General features: G+C 42.5%; 1 protein-coding gene across 3 annotated transcripts in view; it reads right to left on the reverse strand.

Moving 5' to 3' along the window:
• Nucleotides 1-1,056: 1,056 nt before the first annotated feature.
• The window catches only part of GFI1 (growth factor independent 1 transcriptional repressor), a 36,755-nt gene continuing 18,524 nt past the window's right edge, over nt 1,057-19,287 (reverse strand). For all 3 annotated transcript variants that reach the window (XM_061633673.1, XM_061633671.1, XM_061633672.1), the window contains 4 exons: nt 16,122-16,528; nt 14,748-14,885; nt 8,337-8,502; nt 1,057-3,453 (listed from right to left, as the gene is read on the reverse strand). In XM_061633673.1, the coding sequence (XP_061489657.1) occupies nt 3,275-3,453; nt 8,337-8,502; nt 14,748-14,885; nt 16,122-16,528 (890 nt within the window). In that variant the 3' untranslated portion in view covers nt 1,057-3,274. The remainder of the gene's footprint in view (nt 3,454-8,336; nt 8,503-14,747; nt 14,886-16,121; nt 16,529-19,287) is intronic.

The following is a 19,287-nucleotide window of genomic DNA, read 5'->3' on the forward strand; positions in this document are numbered from 1 at the left end:
AATAGTCAGGGATATGGGTGTTGTAGACCAAGAACTTCTGGAGGGCCACAGTTTCCCATGCCTGAGCTTGGCAGTCTCCTCTTGAATGTGATTTCCCCAGCCATCAATAACACAGCATTAATTTCTCTGAGCTTTCCACATGTAAAGCAAAGAAAGTCAGTGTATGTGTGTGTAAATCAAGTCCTTTTCTGAATCCTGTGCTTTATGTTTCTTTTCTCATTCACAAAGCTACATCATCCTGTTAACATCCCAAAACATCTTCCTCCACATGCTCTTTCGGTCTGTGTAATTGCCATGTAGGATACATGCACACTGCTTGTGAAGGAGATTAAGGCTGCAATCCTATTCCAGTTTACCAGAGAGGGAGTGCCTATTAACCTCAATGGGAGTTGCTTCTGAATGGGTATCTATCGGATTGCACCCTGGGTCACTTTTAAAAAAGAAAAAGAATTAGCCTACCTATAGTCCTATTCAGTCAAGATTTTTTGTACCATATGGAATATAAATGGTCAAGGCAGTGAGTACACTGGGGAGGGCACCTCTATGGGGGAGTCAGATTGTTTGGAGAGCAACTGCCCATACCTTTATATGCTTGACAATATCCTGGCATATTTGGGCTGCACAGACTGATGAATATACATTGCAAAGTGTGGCCTTAAAGTGACACCATTTTGGCCGATTTGGGCCATGTCTCCTCCATCTTGATGTACCAGAAAGTGCTTGGTTTTCCTGTTTTTGTTCAAGCTTATGCAAGATTTGTTACTGATTTGTGTGAAAATTATATACATGTTTTCAATCTGAGCCCAGGATTAAACACCCCTTGAGATACAAATCACACCTTGATTCTAACTGGAGAGCTATGCATGATCATGATACTGCCATGCACATAAACTGTGCACATCCTACACATACAAAGAACATGCTAACTCCTACATCACTGGGGGAATAAGCCCATTGATTTGTGGACCTGATTTCCAAGTAAGTACATTTAGGATCACTGTCCTGGTTTGGTTAATACTTCCTGTTGAAATAAATACTACTTCTGAGGATCCTCAGTACTTTATTAATTTAAAACATTATTCCAATAAATATGCATCAATGAACATAAGACACACTGAAAAATCTAAATAAAGGCATTTACAATCCTATCTATAAAGTAAAAACAGATTATTCCCCCCCCATGAGGTATGCACAGGCTTAGTTAAGGCAAATTCATATTTTAACACACTTATACCAATTTATGGGTTTTTCCAAGCACAAAACCATTTGAGAACAAATAACCCAAATATTCATGTCAGAGTATCAGGAGCTCCTCAGCGATTTCTCACCCACTGGTTAGCTAATTATAGAATGCCAATTACATTTAGGAAGGAAAATCTGTCCTTATCCCATTTTTTTGACCCATGGGCAAACCTAACCGTTTTTAGTAATAATGCTCTTCCTTACCAGCTCTTCCAAATGGATGCAAAGTAAAAGCCATGCATGCGCCACATAACAACCTGGACATAACTAGATAAATTGAAACTCTTGGATAGGAGGAGCATCGGGTTGTCCTAAAAATTGTAAATCCGTGGACTGAAGGGGCTCCTGAAGTTTAATACACGGCCTGAGTGTGCAATGAAAGCTAAAATTTGGAGAAGACATGTTTATGAAACAGAGCATGGAGCACATGGGAAATGCTGGGATCTGCTCAGCAATTTAATGCTGGCCTCCAACTCATTAAGGCAGTCTCAACCAGGTTTAGGCCAGGACTCAAGTCTATATGATGCTTGACTGAGGTAGTCAAGGAGTTCTTTCCCTCAGCTGAAAAAAATGCCTTGGGTGAGCCCAGGCTACCAACCAACACTCCTAAACTTGGAGTCTAGGACCAGCTGACTGGGAGCAATCTTAGGAAGTTGGTAAATAGGATCTTCTGCAGTACAGAATTTTGAGGAGTCTATTAAGCTTCTTTTTCCCCAACTCCCATCAAAGACTGAGAAGTGTTCTACTCACTTAATCCACCCTAGTGATTAGCCCTATGCTTTAACATAGCATGGAACCTGTGGCCTTCCCAATGTGGTTGGACTCACTCTCATCAGCCCCAGCCAGGACAATCCATGGCCAGGGATGATGGGATTGTAAGCCAGCAACATCTGGAGGGCCACAGGCTCTCCATTCCTGGTTTAATGATTGGTTGTCAAAGAGAAGTTCAAAAAGTCCATAATTCATTGCCATGCCCATTTGAATCCAATGTACTTGTGAACTGTGGCAGTTGAGGCCACAGCTGTGGCTGAAGGCTTTGCCATGCCCTTACAGAGCTTCACACCTTCTCTTATCATTGCGGCACTATAATGAGAGGACTACCCCAGTGCATATCTCCATGCCAAGCCCAAGAGTCCCCTTCAGGCTAGAAATTGGCAAATAATTAATGCCTGAGTGAGTAAATCCAGAATATTGCTTCTGATATTAGATTTCCTTGGCTGACTTTAGAATGTAGGCAAGCAGACAGAAAATGGCCAGAGTCAGAAAGACATGTTGCAATGTGTGAATGATCAAACGCAAGACTGAATGACGCTATTGGCAATGGTCCTCCTGGGACCTTCTTTGCCATTTGCGCGATTTAGCACCATGCCTGACCACTTCAGCATTATAAAGAGAAGAGGGAAATTCAAAAATCAGAAGCAAACCTAAACTCCACTTGCTCCATTCACTCTGAAAAAGGCAAGGCCTTTAGTTCCCAGATGGAAATAGTTGATTTAAACCAGTTGTAACTGTTAAGTGATACAAAATCAAATATAGCCACACTCTCCTTTGTCAAACTGTTCAGTGTGTTTACTGTGTAAACTCATGTAGTTTACGTTTCCCAAGAAGTAGAGGGTAACTGGGAAATTTGTGGGTTTCTTTTTTTAATAAAAAGGATTTTCTGGTTCATGGACACCAGTAGCTTATCTATACAAAGACATTGGGCTTCAAGGTGGTGGGGTGTATATGTTTTTTCCCCCAGTGTTTAATTTTAAAAGAAGAGAACACAGAGAAAAAGGGGCTCCACCCCACCTTCCTTCAGCCTTGGCATCCCATTTTCATTCCAAGACCTTTTGGTGAAATTCTGCAAAATGGTGGCCAGCCTGCACTGACTTCTTCTTTAGTGAGAATATGGCAGGAAATGGACTGAAGGGTCATACCAGAGAGGCAGGGGCAGGAAAAAGGCAGCTCACCAGGAAGAAGAGGAAGTCTGTTGACATAGTGTTTGGGTTTTTTTGTTGGGTTCCCCCCTCCCCCAGATTCTGCATGACTCTCATTTCAGACCATGTTGTGTCTCCCGGTGTCTCCGCAAATCCACTTTTCTCTGGAAGCCTTTGCCACACAGATCACAGCCAAAGGGCTTGAAGCCCGTGTGCTTCCGACTATGGGTGATGAGGTTGGAACTCTGGCTGAAAGCTTTGCCACACACCTGACACTTGTGGGGCTTCTCACCTGTGGATTACGAGAAGATGGACATGCAGTTAAACAATGTAGCATCCTTAGCAAACTAGTTTGAAAAGTCCAACAGGAAATGAATTGTCACTCCCCACCAGATATCCAATGTGGGTAGGTCACTCAGGATAAATACTAAGGATACGGTCCTTGTTAAAATTTGTGCTGATTTTAATGGGTCTGGTTTAGGTCAAATATCTGATCCAGCAGCTCTTTCCAGGCACAGTCAAAAGAAGGTGACAAGGCAGCCCTCACATTGACCTTTCAGATAACTCCGGGAACGGCAATGATGCCAGGGCCTGGAGGCTGTGATCACTAAGCAGCCTAAGCCAGCTCAGTGAGGATTTCAGTCCTCACACTTAGGACGTTAGCTTTTTTCTGCCCTAAACCATCACTGGCAAACTTCTAGGCAGGCTTTCCTTGAAAGCTTCCAAAGAAGATTTCCCCACTCTCCCCTATGTGGCTTGTTCCACACTGCTCTGTAAGGGGAATTTCAGTAGCCCCAGTTCCAATGCAGTTGGATTGTTCTTTCTTTTTCCAATGGCACAAATAATTTCTTCTCCCAACCATGCACACACCATGGCCCTCACTGAGCATCAAGCCAGTGTGCATGTTTGGGAAGTGAAAGAATCTGGTTTAAAAATCCCAGCTTTGCCCTTGCCCTCATCACAGGGGGCCTTTTTTCCTTCACTGTCCCCCAGTGGAGGCTGGTGGCTCCGATGCCTGTGGGGGAGTGAATCCACTCTGGGTTATAGTCTGAACTTTCAAGGAGCAGATCTTTAGAAGTTTGGACTAAAACCTGAAGAGGATTCACTGCCCCACTGACATCAGAGCCACCAGCCTCCACCGCTGCCCTGTTCCACATCTCTAAAATGGGAATGCTCATGCTTCCAAGGGAAAATTGTGCAGCCATTGTGACATTATGAGGTTTTGTTAAGTGACATTGTGAGGTTTTGTTAAGCAACATTTTCCATCAAGACACTCTCAAAATAAGTGACATCATACTGAAAATAGACCACCTCACATTAAAACTGTGACAAGTGCTTGGTTTCTAAAATCAACAAAAGGTCAAAACATGGGGCAGACATGGGTAGAGAAGGTGGAGTTAGTAATGAGGAGAAGGGCAATATTCATTTTAGGGGTCAGTGATGCTTTTGCAAGCAGACTCCACTAGGAATATCACAACAGCAACGACAACAAATTGCTTTTTGCAAGATATAATATGCAGCACTTTTTCACACCAGCCCTAGAGAATAACATAGAACTTTCAACCAAAAGGATCTTGCTAACTGGGTGAATGGGCATTAAAATGGCAAATACAGTGTAATGTTAACAAGTGTAAAGTCATGCACAAATCCTAATTTCACATATACATTAATAAGGTCTATACTGGCCTTGACTAGCTAGAAAAGAGATTCTGTGGTGGACAGCAGAATATAAACATCAACCCGGGGTGGCACTGCTATGAAAAAGGCATATTCCATGTTGAGAATCATTGGGATAGGATGAAGCTGCCAATATCATAATGCCTATATACACATCTATGGTACAACTGCTTGTACCTCAAAAAGGATATTGTAGAGCTGGAAAAGAGCAACCAAAATAATCAGGGGGCTGGAACAACACCTCTGTGAGGAATTTTTTACAATGTTTGAGGCTTTTAAGCTTAGAAAAAAAGGTGAGCAAGGGAGGCATGATAGACGTATATAAAATTATGCAAAGTGTGGAGAAAGTGGATAGAGAGACACTTTTCTCCATCTCTCAAAGTCCTGGAACATGGGATGATCCAATGAAGTTAAACTGTGGAATTGGCTACCACAAGATGTAGTGATGGCCACTGGCTGCCAACTTGGACAGCTTTAAAAAGGAATGCAACAAATTCATGTAGAATAAAACTCTCAATGGCTACTAGTCACGATGGTTATGTGTTGCCTCCAGTATCAGAGGAAGTATGCCTCTGAATATCAGTTGCTAAAAGCCAGAAGAGGGCTATTGTACTTCTGCTTGTGGGCTTCCCATAGGCATCTGGTTGGCCACTATGGGAAATAGGATGACGAACTAGATGGACCTCTGCTCTGATCCAGCAAAACTCTTCTTATGTTGTTATTTATTATGGTATCTTTGTAATTTACTTTAATTTCAGCCAAGACAGAAGGCTGCTATACCCAGCGAAAAAAATCTCCAATAAAATCTGCAATTTGTTTGGTTTTCTCCTAGCAATTTTCGTCAGTTATTCATTTTGCATTTTATTAGTTTCCGTGTTCATTGGAACAGACAATGAAACTTGAGATCATGGTCCTTTGTCAGCCATTGGTTATAGCCTGAAAATTATTTGATGGGAAAAGCTCAATACGCAGATAACTTTCGAGCAAATATCAAGATCTGCATCCTCCAGTTTGATTTATTTATTTTATTTTATTTATTAATTATTTGATTTATATCCTACCCTTCCTCCCAGCAGGAGCCCAGGGTGGCAAGATAGGGGTGGCACTACTATTATGCAGAGTGAGGCAACCACCTCAGGCAGCAGATCCTGAACAGCTGAGAGAAGCAGCAAAGCACTGGAGCGCAGTGTTGTATATGCCACACATCCCTAAAGCTAGTCTATTGCCCTCTGGTGAGGCAAAGGATGCTATCCTATTGCCAGGGTTGAAGAAAGCAAGATTCACTTGTCAGTCCAGTCAAATTCTGTACACATGGAATGAGGAGGGTGCCTTCTTGTCCTTTGCCTCAAGCAACATCATGTTTTGGGCCAGCCCTGTCTAGATGAGGCTGCCATTGATGCTGCTCCTGTTATAAATTGATGACGTGGGATGGGTACAGTGCAGTTACCCTTTGTAACCATGTACCAGGATCTCTCCAGCTCAAGCTAAGGCCACAGTAAGATAATTGTGCCACAAAGCATCATACAGAAAGACCTTGGTGGAAAAGCCCATAGTGAACCCTATTCAAACAATGATTGCCTTGTATGGACTTCAGTTATGGCATAAATACTATCGATAAAACTATGTTTGGGCCTAGCAAATGATATGGAAGCACCAGGTGATGCATTGCTTTGGAACCTCAGCAGGTGTGGAGTTGATCAATGCCTGGATGGGGGACTTGTGGAAGTTCCATGTAAACCCCTGAGCTTCCTGTAGAAGTGTTTTATAAGTATATGTTACAAGTATGGTGCGTTACCAAAAAAAAAATCAATAATTTAAAAAAAACAAGCCGAGTCTTTTTTGCACCTTTATCACACTTGGCCTTTTCATAACGTAAGGCCCTTGACTGAAGGGAAATGCTACTCTGTGTACTATCTGGGAAATGCCATCCCCAATAAAATTCTTGTCCTCTTTGTAGAAATAAGATGTGTGCTTTCTCTCTTCACTTTAACGGTGTGGCCCAAACGTCGCTTTATGCCCAATCCTAGGGGTGTGCCCTTGTTTCAGAACAAATGAAAAATGGAACCAAAATTGGACCCATTCATTGAGGGACAAATGGCTGCACTTCTCATTAGTCCTAATCATGGCAATTAAGTCTTCATTAACACCATTCAGGAGGGGGGGCACAATGCAGAGCTTTATATTGCTTTAGGGCAGGAATCCAGATGTTGGTGAATTCCAAATCCTATGAGCCCCAGCCTGCGTGACCGCTACTCAGTGGATGATGGGAGTTACAATCCAACAACATCTGGGTGGCCAAAGTTTCCCCATCTGTGTTCTAGGACACTGTGGGAAAATAATTGTGGCTGCTGGGGTGGGGGGAAAGGTTGTCACCACAGTGAGAGCCACCGTTCTTCCAACAATGACCCAGAACAATACAACGGAATGAACATCATTGCAACAAATGAACAACAAAATGAATGTGGCCTTTCAAAATGAAAATGAGTGGAGGAAATGGATCATTTTTTCCCCTTGCACACCTCTCCCCTGCTCACTTTTAAAACTGGAGGTGGAATGCAGTGTAAACGGCACCTGGGCTGGTGGGGGTGGACATGCTGAGCCTTTTGTTATACCTTCTGCTAGCCTTTCCAGGGTGTCCTCGCCACCCTCCCAAATGGACTCCAATATTATATATGCATATACACACACACACACTTGCAGCCATCATGTGCTACTGCAGACAGGTGGAAGGGACACTGCTTCCCCCACCCCTGGTCACCGTTTCTGTTGCCTGCAAAGCAACTCCCCGCAGTGAGGAGCCTTTTGTATTGGTGGAGACTTCCTGTGCATTTCAGAAGTCTGATTATTGCTTCTAAAAGGCGTGGGGAGCGTCCATGGATACAAAAGTCTCCCAGCTGCAGGCAGTTGCAGCAGTTAGCTTGCTCAGCCCTGTTGCTCTCCCTCGTGTGCTAATGGACCCTTTAAAGCAGAAGTAGGGAACCGCAAGCCCTGAGGCCAAATGTGGCTCTCTAGCCCTCAGAATTCTTCCCAGGGTTACACCCCTCACTTTGTACACCTAATGTTTCTTCCTGACTGGCATGTGTGCTTCAAGTCTGATGTTGGCTCTTTCATGTTTGGATGGAGGATATGTACACATATGAGTATGTGTAGAAGCCATTGTACAAAGGTAACATCTGCATTCATTGCTCTGCTCACTTTTGCCTGTGGCCCTGCCTACCACTGGCATATGGCCCTCAGATGGTTGATCGGAAAGGAGTGTGGCCCTCAAGCTGAAAAAGGTTTGCCACCTCTGCTTTAAAGTAACACCTGAAGAGGGCCTGTTGTGCTGACTACTTGCACCTTAGAGAGACAAATATAATCAAAACCCTTCAGGACTACATCTCTCTGGAAGAGGCCGTTCGTCAAGACGAATAGATAGCTGTTCATCCCAACAGCAGGGGAAAAAAGGATTTTTTCCCCTGTGATGCTGAGGTGCCAAGAAGAATGTAGTGCTCTCACCTGTGTGGATGAAAGTGTGCTTCTTCATGTCGGATTTCTGGTGGAATCTCTTCCCACAGTACTGACAAGGATATGGCCGGGTGTCTGAGTGGATGAGAAGGTGAGTGGATAAGGTGGAGGACCTCTTGAAGCTCTTGCCACAGATCTTACAGTCAAAGCTGCGCTCCTGCCGAGAAAAAAAAAGACTTTAGGCAGCTGCACAACCTTATTTCTTTATTTAGAGTAGCCACAGACCTGAACTTACAAGATCTGAACAGGGTGGTTCATGACAGATGCTGATTCATAGGGTTGCCTTAAGTCATAGTCGACTTGAAGGCACATAACAACAACAACAAATTTTATAGACCTGAGAGGATCTCAAAGTGGCTTACAAAAATATTTTTTATTTATTTAACAGCATTTATAATGGATTTTTATTTATTTAGCAAGATTTATATACCGCTTAATAAAAACACTTCTAAGTGGTTTACATAAAATAATGTAGAATATTCACCAGGAAATCCCAATAAAAATCAGCAGACATAAAAAACACATGAACTTAATACAATTATCAAAATACTGATAAAATCAACAGTTTTAAAAACAAATAGACATAATCAAATAGTATTTTCTGGGTCAGCTTGCCTAAACAAAAAGATTTTCAGCAGACATTCATGAATCTGAAGCATTTGTTGGCTCATCTTCACCAGAAAGTGCCACCTCAAGACATTTTGTTGCCTGAGGCAAAAGACAAGATAGCACCATCCCCATTCCATGTACAGAATTTGACCAAAGTGGCAGCTGGATCTTAACTACTTCAACACTGGCACGAGGACGTGTCCTCCACCTCACCAAAGGACTAAAGGCTAACTATAGGTGACTCAGGGCAACCTGCATGGCACACATACAGTACACAGCACTGTCTTCCAAGACCAGTGTCTGCTGCCTGAGGTGGTCATTGTACTCTGCCTGATGGTAGGGCCAGCCCTGTCACCAAAGGGTCCACAACATAACAAAGGTGAGTAGAAAGTCAACTACTGACAAAAAAAGAGACGTGCAACTTCATAGAATAGGTTTTCAGACAGAAGTTTCTTGGTGTGATCACTGATCAAGAAAGATGTGTAATGTCCTGGAAAACCTTTGAAAATGGAATGAATTGAGCCACAACCTGCCTGATGAATCACGGTCTGGACACATTCTAGGTCATTGAGAAAGTTTTCCCACCATGACAAAGTTTTCTACAAAAATTGTATCATGATGACAAATTCCTGAAGGTAAACAATCTAAAAAGGCTGTGAGGGTTAATCAGTCCCTGGATGGAATTCCTTTGGCCCATTCCTTCTTTCCATTTCACTGTGTCACTCTATCTATGTGCTCACTGCTCAGTCACTCCCTGAGTGAGATGAGAAACTTGTGGCCCTCCAGAGTTTGGACTCTAATTTCCACCAGTCTTAGCCAGCATAGCCAATGGCAAGGGTTGATGGGAGTTGTAGTCCAACAACATCTGGAGGGCCACAAGGTACAGTAGGGCCCCACTTTTTGGCGGCCCACTTTTCGGCATTCCGCTAATACAGCAGCTAAAATTAGAGTAAGGCCCCACTCATATGGCGCTTGTTCCACTTTTACAGCATTTTTGGAGCGTCGAGCGCCATTTAATTGAAGGAGTTCCACTTTTTGGCGGGTTTTGCTTTTCGGTAGGGGTCTGGAACGTAACCTGCCATATGAGTGGGGCCCTACTGTACCCATCCTGAACAACAAATGATATATAGAACTATGTGTTCTTGCAAATTTAATAACTGCATGGAGAATTCCCTGCAGATGCAGTTTCTCATGTGAAGCCAGATTGGGCAGACTGTACCTGTCTTCATTGGCTCTGATCCCACTGAAACCTGATGCACAGAAAGGTTATGAAAGGTGCACAGAAATGTGTACTAATCCAAGAGGATAGTCAAACTCCAGTGTGTTTTAGGCAGAGCTTGGAAAAGTTACTTTTTTAAAACTACAACTCCCATCAGCCCCAGCCAGCATGGCCGCTGGATTGGGCTGATGGGAGTTGTAGTTCAAAAAAGTAACTTTTCCAAGCTCTGGTTTTAGGCTGTATATACGATGCCTCAAAATGAATCTAATGACTCAGAACAAAGGTCTAGCTAGATTAGACTCAGCTGCCGGCATCAGATAACCAGATGCCCCTGGAAGCTCAGAAGCAATGATTGTAATAGCCACCCTATATTGCTTGTCTATATCAGGAATGAGGAACTTATAGCCCCTCAAATGTTGTTGGACTACAACTTCCGTCATCCCTTACTATTGTCCTGGGGCTGATGGGAATTGGGGTCCAACAACCTCTGAAGATATCCCATCTCTGGTCTATATTATATAGACCTTAGCCACCAGTACCCAGAGATATACTGCCTATGAGCACAGAAATGCCATTTTTAGACATTCTAACTAATAGCCACTGATTACGGTGCATAATTTGTGTAATCCATTTTCAACTACTGGCTACCGATGCATCTTCGGGAGGGAAATGCTATAAATCATGAGGAAACTGGCCTTTCAGATATTGCAGGGCTGTAAAATGCAACATCCCTTACCATTAGCCATGCCGGCTGGGGCTGATGGGAGCTAAATTCCAACAACATATGGAGGGTCACGGGCTCCCCATCCCTGCTATAAGGTTACAAAGAAATTGTGCCTTTTTCCTCCCCTAAACCTACCATCAATCACTTTAAATGGATCGGTGACCCAGACTGTAATGGTCTGAGGGAGTATGAGAGGTAACAATCTTTTATTCACTCATTCTACATTTTTCATAACATTGCAAAGCTCTATCACACCTCCCCCCAAACAATCACCTTTTTCATAAACCAAGGGTAAGGTACCAGTGGCCCTTCAGACAGGCGCTGCTAGACTACAACTATAGTTGGCTGGGCCTGATGGGACCCGGAGTCAAGCAACACCTGGAGGATGACAAATTCAGCATTCCTGTTCTAAACTAACAAACTCCATCTTCTTCTAGAAGAACACTCCTCCTATTAAATATACCAAGACACTGACATGCTTACGTCCTTTCTACATTGCAGTTGCCACCACAGCAGTTTCTTGCAGATTAACATCTGTATAGAAAACAGTGGCTGGGAATGAGAAGCATAATAGAAAACAGTGGAACTGTTCACTTGATAGTTTTGGGGCAAATTTGTACAGGAGCTTCTGCTTTAGCATTTTAACGCTGGGACCCCCAAGTTGTGGAGGGTGGGTATGACAGGAGCATAGCCTGTACCAGCTGACATTACTGCTGATTGGCAATACTCTACCTATTATTGGCTCTGCTAGGAGATCAGCAGTCCAAGGCACTCTAGAATTGATGAACAATGGCCTGTATGAAATAACCCAAGCAGAAACATCTGGCAGTGAGATCTGAAAGACGCGGCTTCTGCTCTCTGTCTGTCTTATGTCTGCTTGGCTTGGGAGAGCAGAACCCTGGCTTACTGAGGTGCCATTTCCAGTCAGATAAGGTTGGATTTCAACTCCCATCACCCATGCTGGCTGACTCAGATGGAAGTTGTTGGCCAACAACATCTGGAGGGGGCCATGTTGGCTAACACTGGAGAGACTATCAGGGTGGAGTCTTGTTTAGGGGTTATTACTAGAAGCAACATTTAGGTTTTGGCTAGATGTAGTATTTTTGCTCCTATTTGGATTATGTTATTGAATTTCTCTTGTTAGTCATTATTTGTGGATTGTTTAATCTTACTTTATATGTATTAATATTAGATTTTCAGGATTAGACTGTGCTGCTAGCAGTTGAGCATCTCGAAGCTTGCCATCTCCTCTTCCTTGAAAACCTATACCAGCTGATGTTGAAACTGACTAACCCAGAAGCTTAACTGCATTTGCCAAGAGGCTACAGAAATCTGGTTTCTCCCCGCTCACTCCACACACTGATTCCCCAGCTCGGTTCTGATTCACTTTATCAGGGCAGCAAAAATGGTGGCCAAAAAAAAAATTGGGGAAGAGCAGCCAATAAAAAAACATGTTTTTCCCCCCTCTCCAACAGTGGTGGTGGAGAAGGCCAGGAGAGGGAAGTTGACTCTCCCTTAGACCAGTTTCAAACAAGACTCAGAAGATGTGATGCTTCCCAGGTTTGAGGGAGGATGCAACCTCAGACACTTTTTTCTTCCTCTTCTGCAACACAATCTGGATTTTAGATTGCCATGGCATCTAGATTTTAGGAGAAGGAAAATAGGTGCCATGTATTTGAATTATTTTTGAATTATTATTTGTATTGAACTGCACTGTTTTTTCTTCCTTATATGCCCTTGTGGGTTTTTTTATATGATTCCATTGATGGAAATGTTGTTTGCTAGTTTTTAATGTTTTGTTGTTAACTGTCAGCTGCTTTGACTTCAGCACTGGAAAAGGGGCATACAAATATTATATGAAATCAAATATTTTTATTAGCCAATATTTGTATGACTATTTAAATTTTGTTAAGTGTTGTAGTTGTTAGTGGATTATCTTGAAATGTTCTATTTTATCATGTACATTTTCCTGATGTTATGAACCAATGACATGAGTTTCAGGCAGGGTATACTCCCAGCCCTCTCAGGAGATGCCGGGGACCAAACCTGGAACCTTCTGCATGCAAAGCTAGTGCTCTGCCACTGAGCTATGGCCCTTCTCCTACATGTCTCCTTAAAAGAAAGAGTGAAGCTTTTGGAGGGTACATATGGGAACAATGGGAGACAAGAATGCTAATTCACAGGAGGGGGAGGGGGAATTGACTTTGATTTATTGCAGTGATATTACTCTTCTCCAACTCTACATCCAAACCACAAAACCCGCAAATTTCACTTCCATGTTCTGAGACCTGTAATAACATCAAGAAGGCATCTTCCCTAGACAGCTGCAGTATATTCTCTCCTTTTATATTCTCCCCTTATGGGCTGCCATTCAGAAGGATCATTTCCCCTTGATTATTACTTGAGCATTCTCTCCAGAGTGTATCTCACAAACACCTGAAATTAACCATTCTTCCCCAGGAATCATATTACTTATCTGGAAGAATGTTAACAATAAAATCATACACTTGCATTAATTTAAAGAGAAGTCATTTGTCTTTCCTTAATTTGCACCCTGATCCAAAGACAATTAGCTCTGACAGAACTGACCAATTTCAGCCAATTAGAAAGTTATCACAGTTAAAAAGTTGCTTATCAGTGACAGCTGCTTCACACAACCAAGCACCATCCAATCACATGGCAGCTGCAATTATCATATGGGTAAAGAGGACATGTTACTCTACCTGCAGCCTTTACAAGTTGAAGGAAGATTTTTACATATAATAGGGTTAAGATTCACCATAATTGGACATGCCACTGAGTAGTAACCCTGCTCCTTTCAATTCCTGTATCAGCCACTGAACAGCTAAGAACTTAACATAAGGTTTTCTTCTATGTGGGGGCCACCAAAACCACATCCACATGGTGGCTTTCCACATAAGATTATTAGTAATCAAGCCTCTTACTGCAGGTAATGCCTGATCACATGGAAACTCTCCACATTACTGGACTGATGTAACTACTTATGCAGTAGTGTCATGGCAAATTCAGAAGTGCCAGTTCCCTTCACAGCGATGACCCCTCATAGCCACACCCCCTTTCTACTTTCCCTTGTTTCCCATCCTCTGCCTGTCATCTTCCAAGCCCACACTCCACTGCACAGATTCCCCGAGTCAATCAGCGTGAAAGGGAAGGCTGTGTGTTAGCTACTGAGAAGAGTCTTCTTAATGGTTGACTCAGCTCCTTTCACTCTGATTGGCTCCGATCAGCACAAAAGGACAAGAACACTTATCAATGGCTGACATGCTCCCTTTTCATGCTGATTGGCTCATTCATAGGGACCTGGCTGGGACCCTGTTCTCAAAAAAGTAACAGATCTACAACCCCCCCCCCACAACCCTGGATGCATACACCCCTGTACTTATGCAGTAAGAATTATATAAACATTCCAGCCTTTATTATTATTTATTAAATTTATATCCCACCCTTCTGCTCCAATGGAGCCCACATTTATTTGGAATTCTGCCATAGAAAGTGGTTTTCAGTAACTTTTTCAGCAGGGGGGTCTGCAACTAACACTTATTAAATATCACTGTTTTGGCTTTTTAGTGGATCACCTTCCACTTCAGCTCCAATTGATTAAGGATCATAGGACTGCAATCAGGATTAATCCCCAGCTGTGCATGATCATCCCCCATACCTTCCCTGGCCTGAAGACTCCTAGTCCCATGGATCCATTACTCTCTTTAGTCCTCTAGATGTTGCTGAACAATTCCTATCATCCTGGCCATTGGTCATGCTTGCTAAGTCTGATGAAAATGGTTGTTCTGCAACACTCCTAACCCCTTGCCACCTTCCCTGGCGCTCTCACCTGTGAGTGCACGGCTTTATGCTGCTCCAAGCTAACTGCATGGCCAAATGTCTTGCCACATATTTCACAAGCAAAGGGTCTGGTGCCACTGTGTGAACGGCGAACGTGCACCTCCAGGCCATGTGAAGTGGAGAAGACCTGAGAAGAGGGGCAAAGACAAAGAGCATGCTGGCTCAGGAGTAAAGGACATAGCAGATTCTGAACCTAAGACATCAGAGCTGTTGAGGAGAGAATTCCCTGTTGCATTACTGCTGAGGTTAAGCCAAAGAATGTTACTGGACATTAATGCCATCAGGGTAGGATTTTGGGGCAGAGGTTGAAGGCCCTAGTCGGCAGAATAAACAGGAGGGGCCCCAATATAACCAGGCTGGATTACCATACTTTTTAGAAAGTGAAGTAATACATGTTACCATCCCGGCAGGGGGACCCTCATAAGACAATTAAGGCCACAGCCTAAATTTATCTAACTGCACCACTGTTACTACAAGCTGAAATGCTGATTGAGAAGTGGTCTGCTGTGATAATTTATGCTGTTTGCTCTGTTAGCATATTTATTTGATGTTGCTTTGTAGGTTGTTAGGATATTTTATTTTAGCCACAGTTTTTTTTAAAAAAATGATGGTTTTATTCTGACATTCATTGTAGTAAGCCATTCATGGTCATATGTAGCAGGATTTGTTAAAATTGCCTATATTGATTGATTAGAAATACTTTCAATGGTTTAGAGTCTCTGTGAGAAAAGCAAGGATTAGAAATGTTACAAAACTACAAGTATAATGACTAAACATTGTAAGAAGTCCAATCAGACCTGCAAGAGGCTACTAGCCTCTGTATGGTTTTATGTATGGTTTGTATTTTTAAATCTATGTAATTCGCCTTGGGATCCACATTTCAGGTGAAAGGCAGACAACAAAAATAATTTTATGATAATTTATTAGTCAACAATGGCTATGATGGCTACTGGTCAATGTTGGCTGTATGGATGTTCAGGATCAGAGACAGCAGGCCTCTGAATATCAGTTGCTGAGGAACAAAAGTGGAAGAGGACCATTGCCTTCCTGTCCTGCTTTTGGGCTTCCCATAGGCATCTGCTTGACCACAGTGGAAATCAGGCAGCTGACATATTGGGCCAGTAAAGCAACCTCAACAATTAATAGGCCAGCCCAGGGCAAGTTATGTGACATCTTCTGACTCCCACACCCCACCATAGTCAGACACCTGTGATCTAAACAATAAAGTGGGGCCTGCCAGTGCCTCTGCCTTGACCAACCTTTGCTCCACACACCTTGCCATCTCTGCATAAACCCTGCTGACTGAGTGGGCTAGGGTGGAACAGAATAAGATTCCTGAAGGGTCATAGAACATGGTCCATACCTTGCTGCATTTGACACACTTGTAGGAACCAGTGCTGATCAACAGGGGGCGACAGAGGAGCTCCGATTCCAATTTGATGCCATTTGCACTCTTGTCCTGTTGGAGTCCAGGTGGGGCCTCCACATAGATTCCAGGGGTTGCTGCTGGTCGCTCAAAGAGTCCAGGAGAGCCAAAGTCACCATAGAGTCCCAGTGCTGAGCTGCGCTGTGATCCATAGAGAGTGGACTCAGATCCCCGCTCACAGAAGAGACCAAGAGATGAGCTATGTTCCAGAGCTGGGCATGGCCTGTAGCTCTGTACCAAATGTCTCAGCTCAGAATTTCCAAGGCTACTCCATGTATAGGGTTTCAAGGGCACCGAGAAGGGGGAAGGCTCATCTAAGGAGGGGCAGATGGAGCGCTCAGAAGCTGTTGAGACACAAATTGAGCGAAGCCAGTTCACAGGTTTATTTATTTATTTATTATTTGATTTGTATCCCATCCTTCCTCCCAGCAGGAGCCCAGGGCGGCAAACAAAAGCACTAAAAACACTTCAAAATATCAAAAAACAGACTTTAAAATACATTAAAACAAAACATATTTAAAACCATTTTTTAAAAAAGCTTTCAAGACATCTATAAAATAAAAAAAGTTAAAAACATATTGGTTTTTTAAAAAAAGGTTTAAAAACATATTAAAAAGCAATTCCAACACAGACACAAACTGGGATAAGGTCTCAACTTAAAAGGCTTGTTGAAAGAGGAAGGTCTTCAATAGGCACCAAAAAGATAGCAGAGATGGTGCCTGCCTAATATTTAAGGGTAGGGAATTCCACAGGGTAGGTGCCGCCACACTAAGGTTTCACAAAGCACAAACACTCAAGCTATTTGTTATATTGAATCTATGATATAGAAGGTGCTTCCAGACAGGAGTGTTATCTTGCAAATCGGTTGTTCAGCTTCCATTTTACTTAGTGCACAATTGGCACATGAGCATCCACACACTCCTGCTTTTTTCAGTCATGATATTCATTGCCATACCAACACTTGCCATCCACACTAGTGGGCAGAGCTTGATGGAATGTATCTGACTCAGGTTTTTGTCCCTCCCCTCAATCACTCCTTCCTTACCCTTCACTACTTTTTCTGGCCATGTACACAGGTATTATTATTACTTGTACAAATGTATCTTTAAAAAAACGCTTTCCCAGAAAGTGATCAAAAATGGAACTGTAAACATTACTAATTATAATGTTTCACAATGTGCAGAATTGAGTTTTGTGCTTTTTGGGGGATGGGGGGGTGAGGATACCATTTGATTTTTTTTAAAAAAAAGTTTAATACAGAGGTCTTGCCCAAGATTGATATTTACCTGACTAAGGCTTGCGCAAGACCTCGGTATTATTATTATTACTAATGTATGTATTACTGAAACATACATGTATGTATTAGATCACCCCCAATACATACAAATATGTATTCCTGACAGATGTATTTATGATACATGTATCATCATCATCACTACTACTACTATACTGATGTATATATTATTGATGTAAGTACTGTCCCACATATACTGTGTGGAGACAAGAGAACAGCTGCTCTGAACCAGGTTGCTGAAATTCGAACCTTACCTTCTGCAAAAGACAATTGGTGGAAACAGGGCAGGCTAGGCTTATTTGGGCTGCTGGAAAGAAAATGGCTAGGCTGTGCTCAGGTGAGGAACAAGTGGAAGTAAGGGGGTGCTGATAGAGGCCACCCTCCAAAACATCAATCACCACACACAGGACAAACCACCCACCCAGCCAACAAAAACTGCTAGGCTTCCACAACCAGCAGTAACTGCGGATTTAATGGGCTGTTTTAATTTAATCAGCATTTCCATGGAATGAATAAATCTGAATTAAACCAGAAAAACTAGGGGCTGGCATTTTGATGATGACATCATTGTGTGGCCAGCGCCAAAAGCCTTTTGTGCATGAGCAGCACCAATGTCATACTAAACTCCTGTCTGGAAGCATCCACCATCACTGAGGGCCACTACTCACATTACACAGAAGCACTCCCTCTCATTTATCTACTCTTTGAAATAAGTGCAAATGGATGATAATAGAGTTATATTCTCATTAGCCTAAAAGTTCTCTCAGAATTAACATGCAATAATAAGAAGCAAGCCCTCCTGCAAACAGAATAGATAACAAGAAACTCTCCTAGTCATGCATTTAAACAGCAACTTCATAACAGCCCACTCATTTGGGAATCTACAGATGTTTTTCACAAGTTTGGTAGCTCTCCATTCAAAAAACACCGCTTTAAAATGCATACTCGAATTCTTAAATATTTGAAATTAAAGGATAATTCTCTACTTTGTCCTTACTTCTGAGACAAAACCAGTGAACACTGGTTCTGTTGTTGCCAGGTCTCATCGCAAAACTGCTTGACTGCACAATCATTCACAAGTGAATCATTTCCTCCATTTTTAAGATATGTGAGTGATTAGGAGTATTGTTTTGAAAAACAGAACATGAGAAGCAGATCTCATTTTGGAGACGGTCTGAGGATTTGCATAATTGATGCCTTCAGTAACATCAGATTTGTTTATCCCCCCTCCCCACCCCTGTATAGATAGCCCTTCACTGATAAAGATTGCAGGACAGTTCACAATTCATGATAAAAACAAATACAATAAATATCAGTAGATCGCTAACACAGGGGGACAAAACTATAAACCCAAGAATGTAAACTCCAAGTAACATCAACAAGACAATGACAGGCAAAGCAAAGCAAGACAAACTCTAGCCCTATATCAGGATGTCTCCAAAGCCCAGGTCAACAAGTACATCTTAAGTTGCCAATGAAAACTCCATGTTGAGGATGTCTGACATATTTTCAGGAGAAGAGAGTTTCACAAATGAGGGACTACCACAGTAAAGGCCCTGTTCTATCAGCAAGACCACAAGAAAGGCTTTCCCTGCAGATCGTAAGGTACAAATTGGCAGATAAAGTAAGATGTTTTAGATACTCGAAACCACTGGGAGAAAAAGGAGTGCTAGGTGTATAACTCCCCAAATCAGTGAGAGTGAAAATGCTAAGCTAAATTATCAGGTCACAGCATGGAAGAAAATACACGTTTGTACAAAAAGATACCAGTAGCAGCTCAGTAGTTATAGCTATCTTAAGGCATAGTGT

Source organism: Rhineura floridana, chromosome 6 (genome assembly GCF_030035675.1).
Source record: "Rhineura floridana isolate rRhiFlo1 chromosome 6, rRhiFlo1.hap2, whole genome shotgun sequence".
NCBI lineage: Eukaryota > Metazoa > Chordata > Lepidosauria > Squamata > Rhineuridae > Rhineura > Rhineura floridana.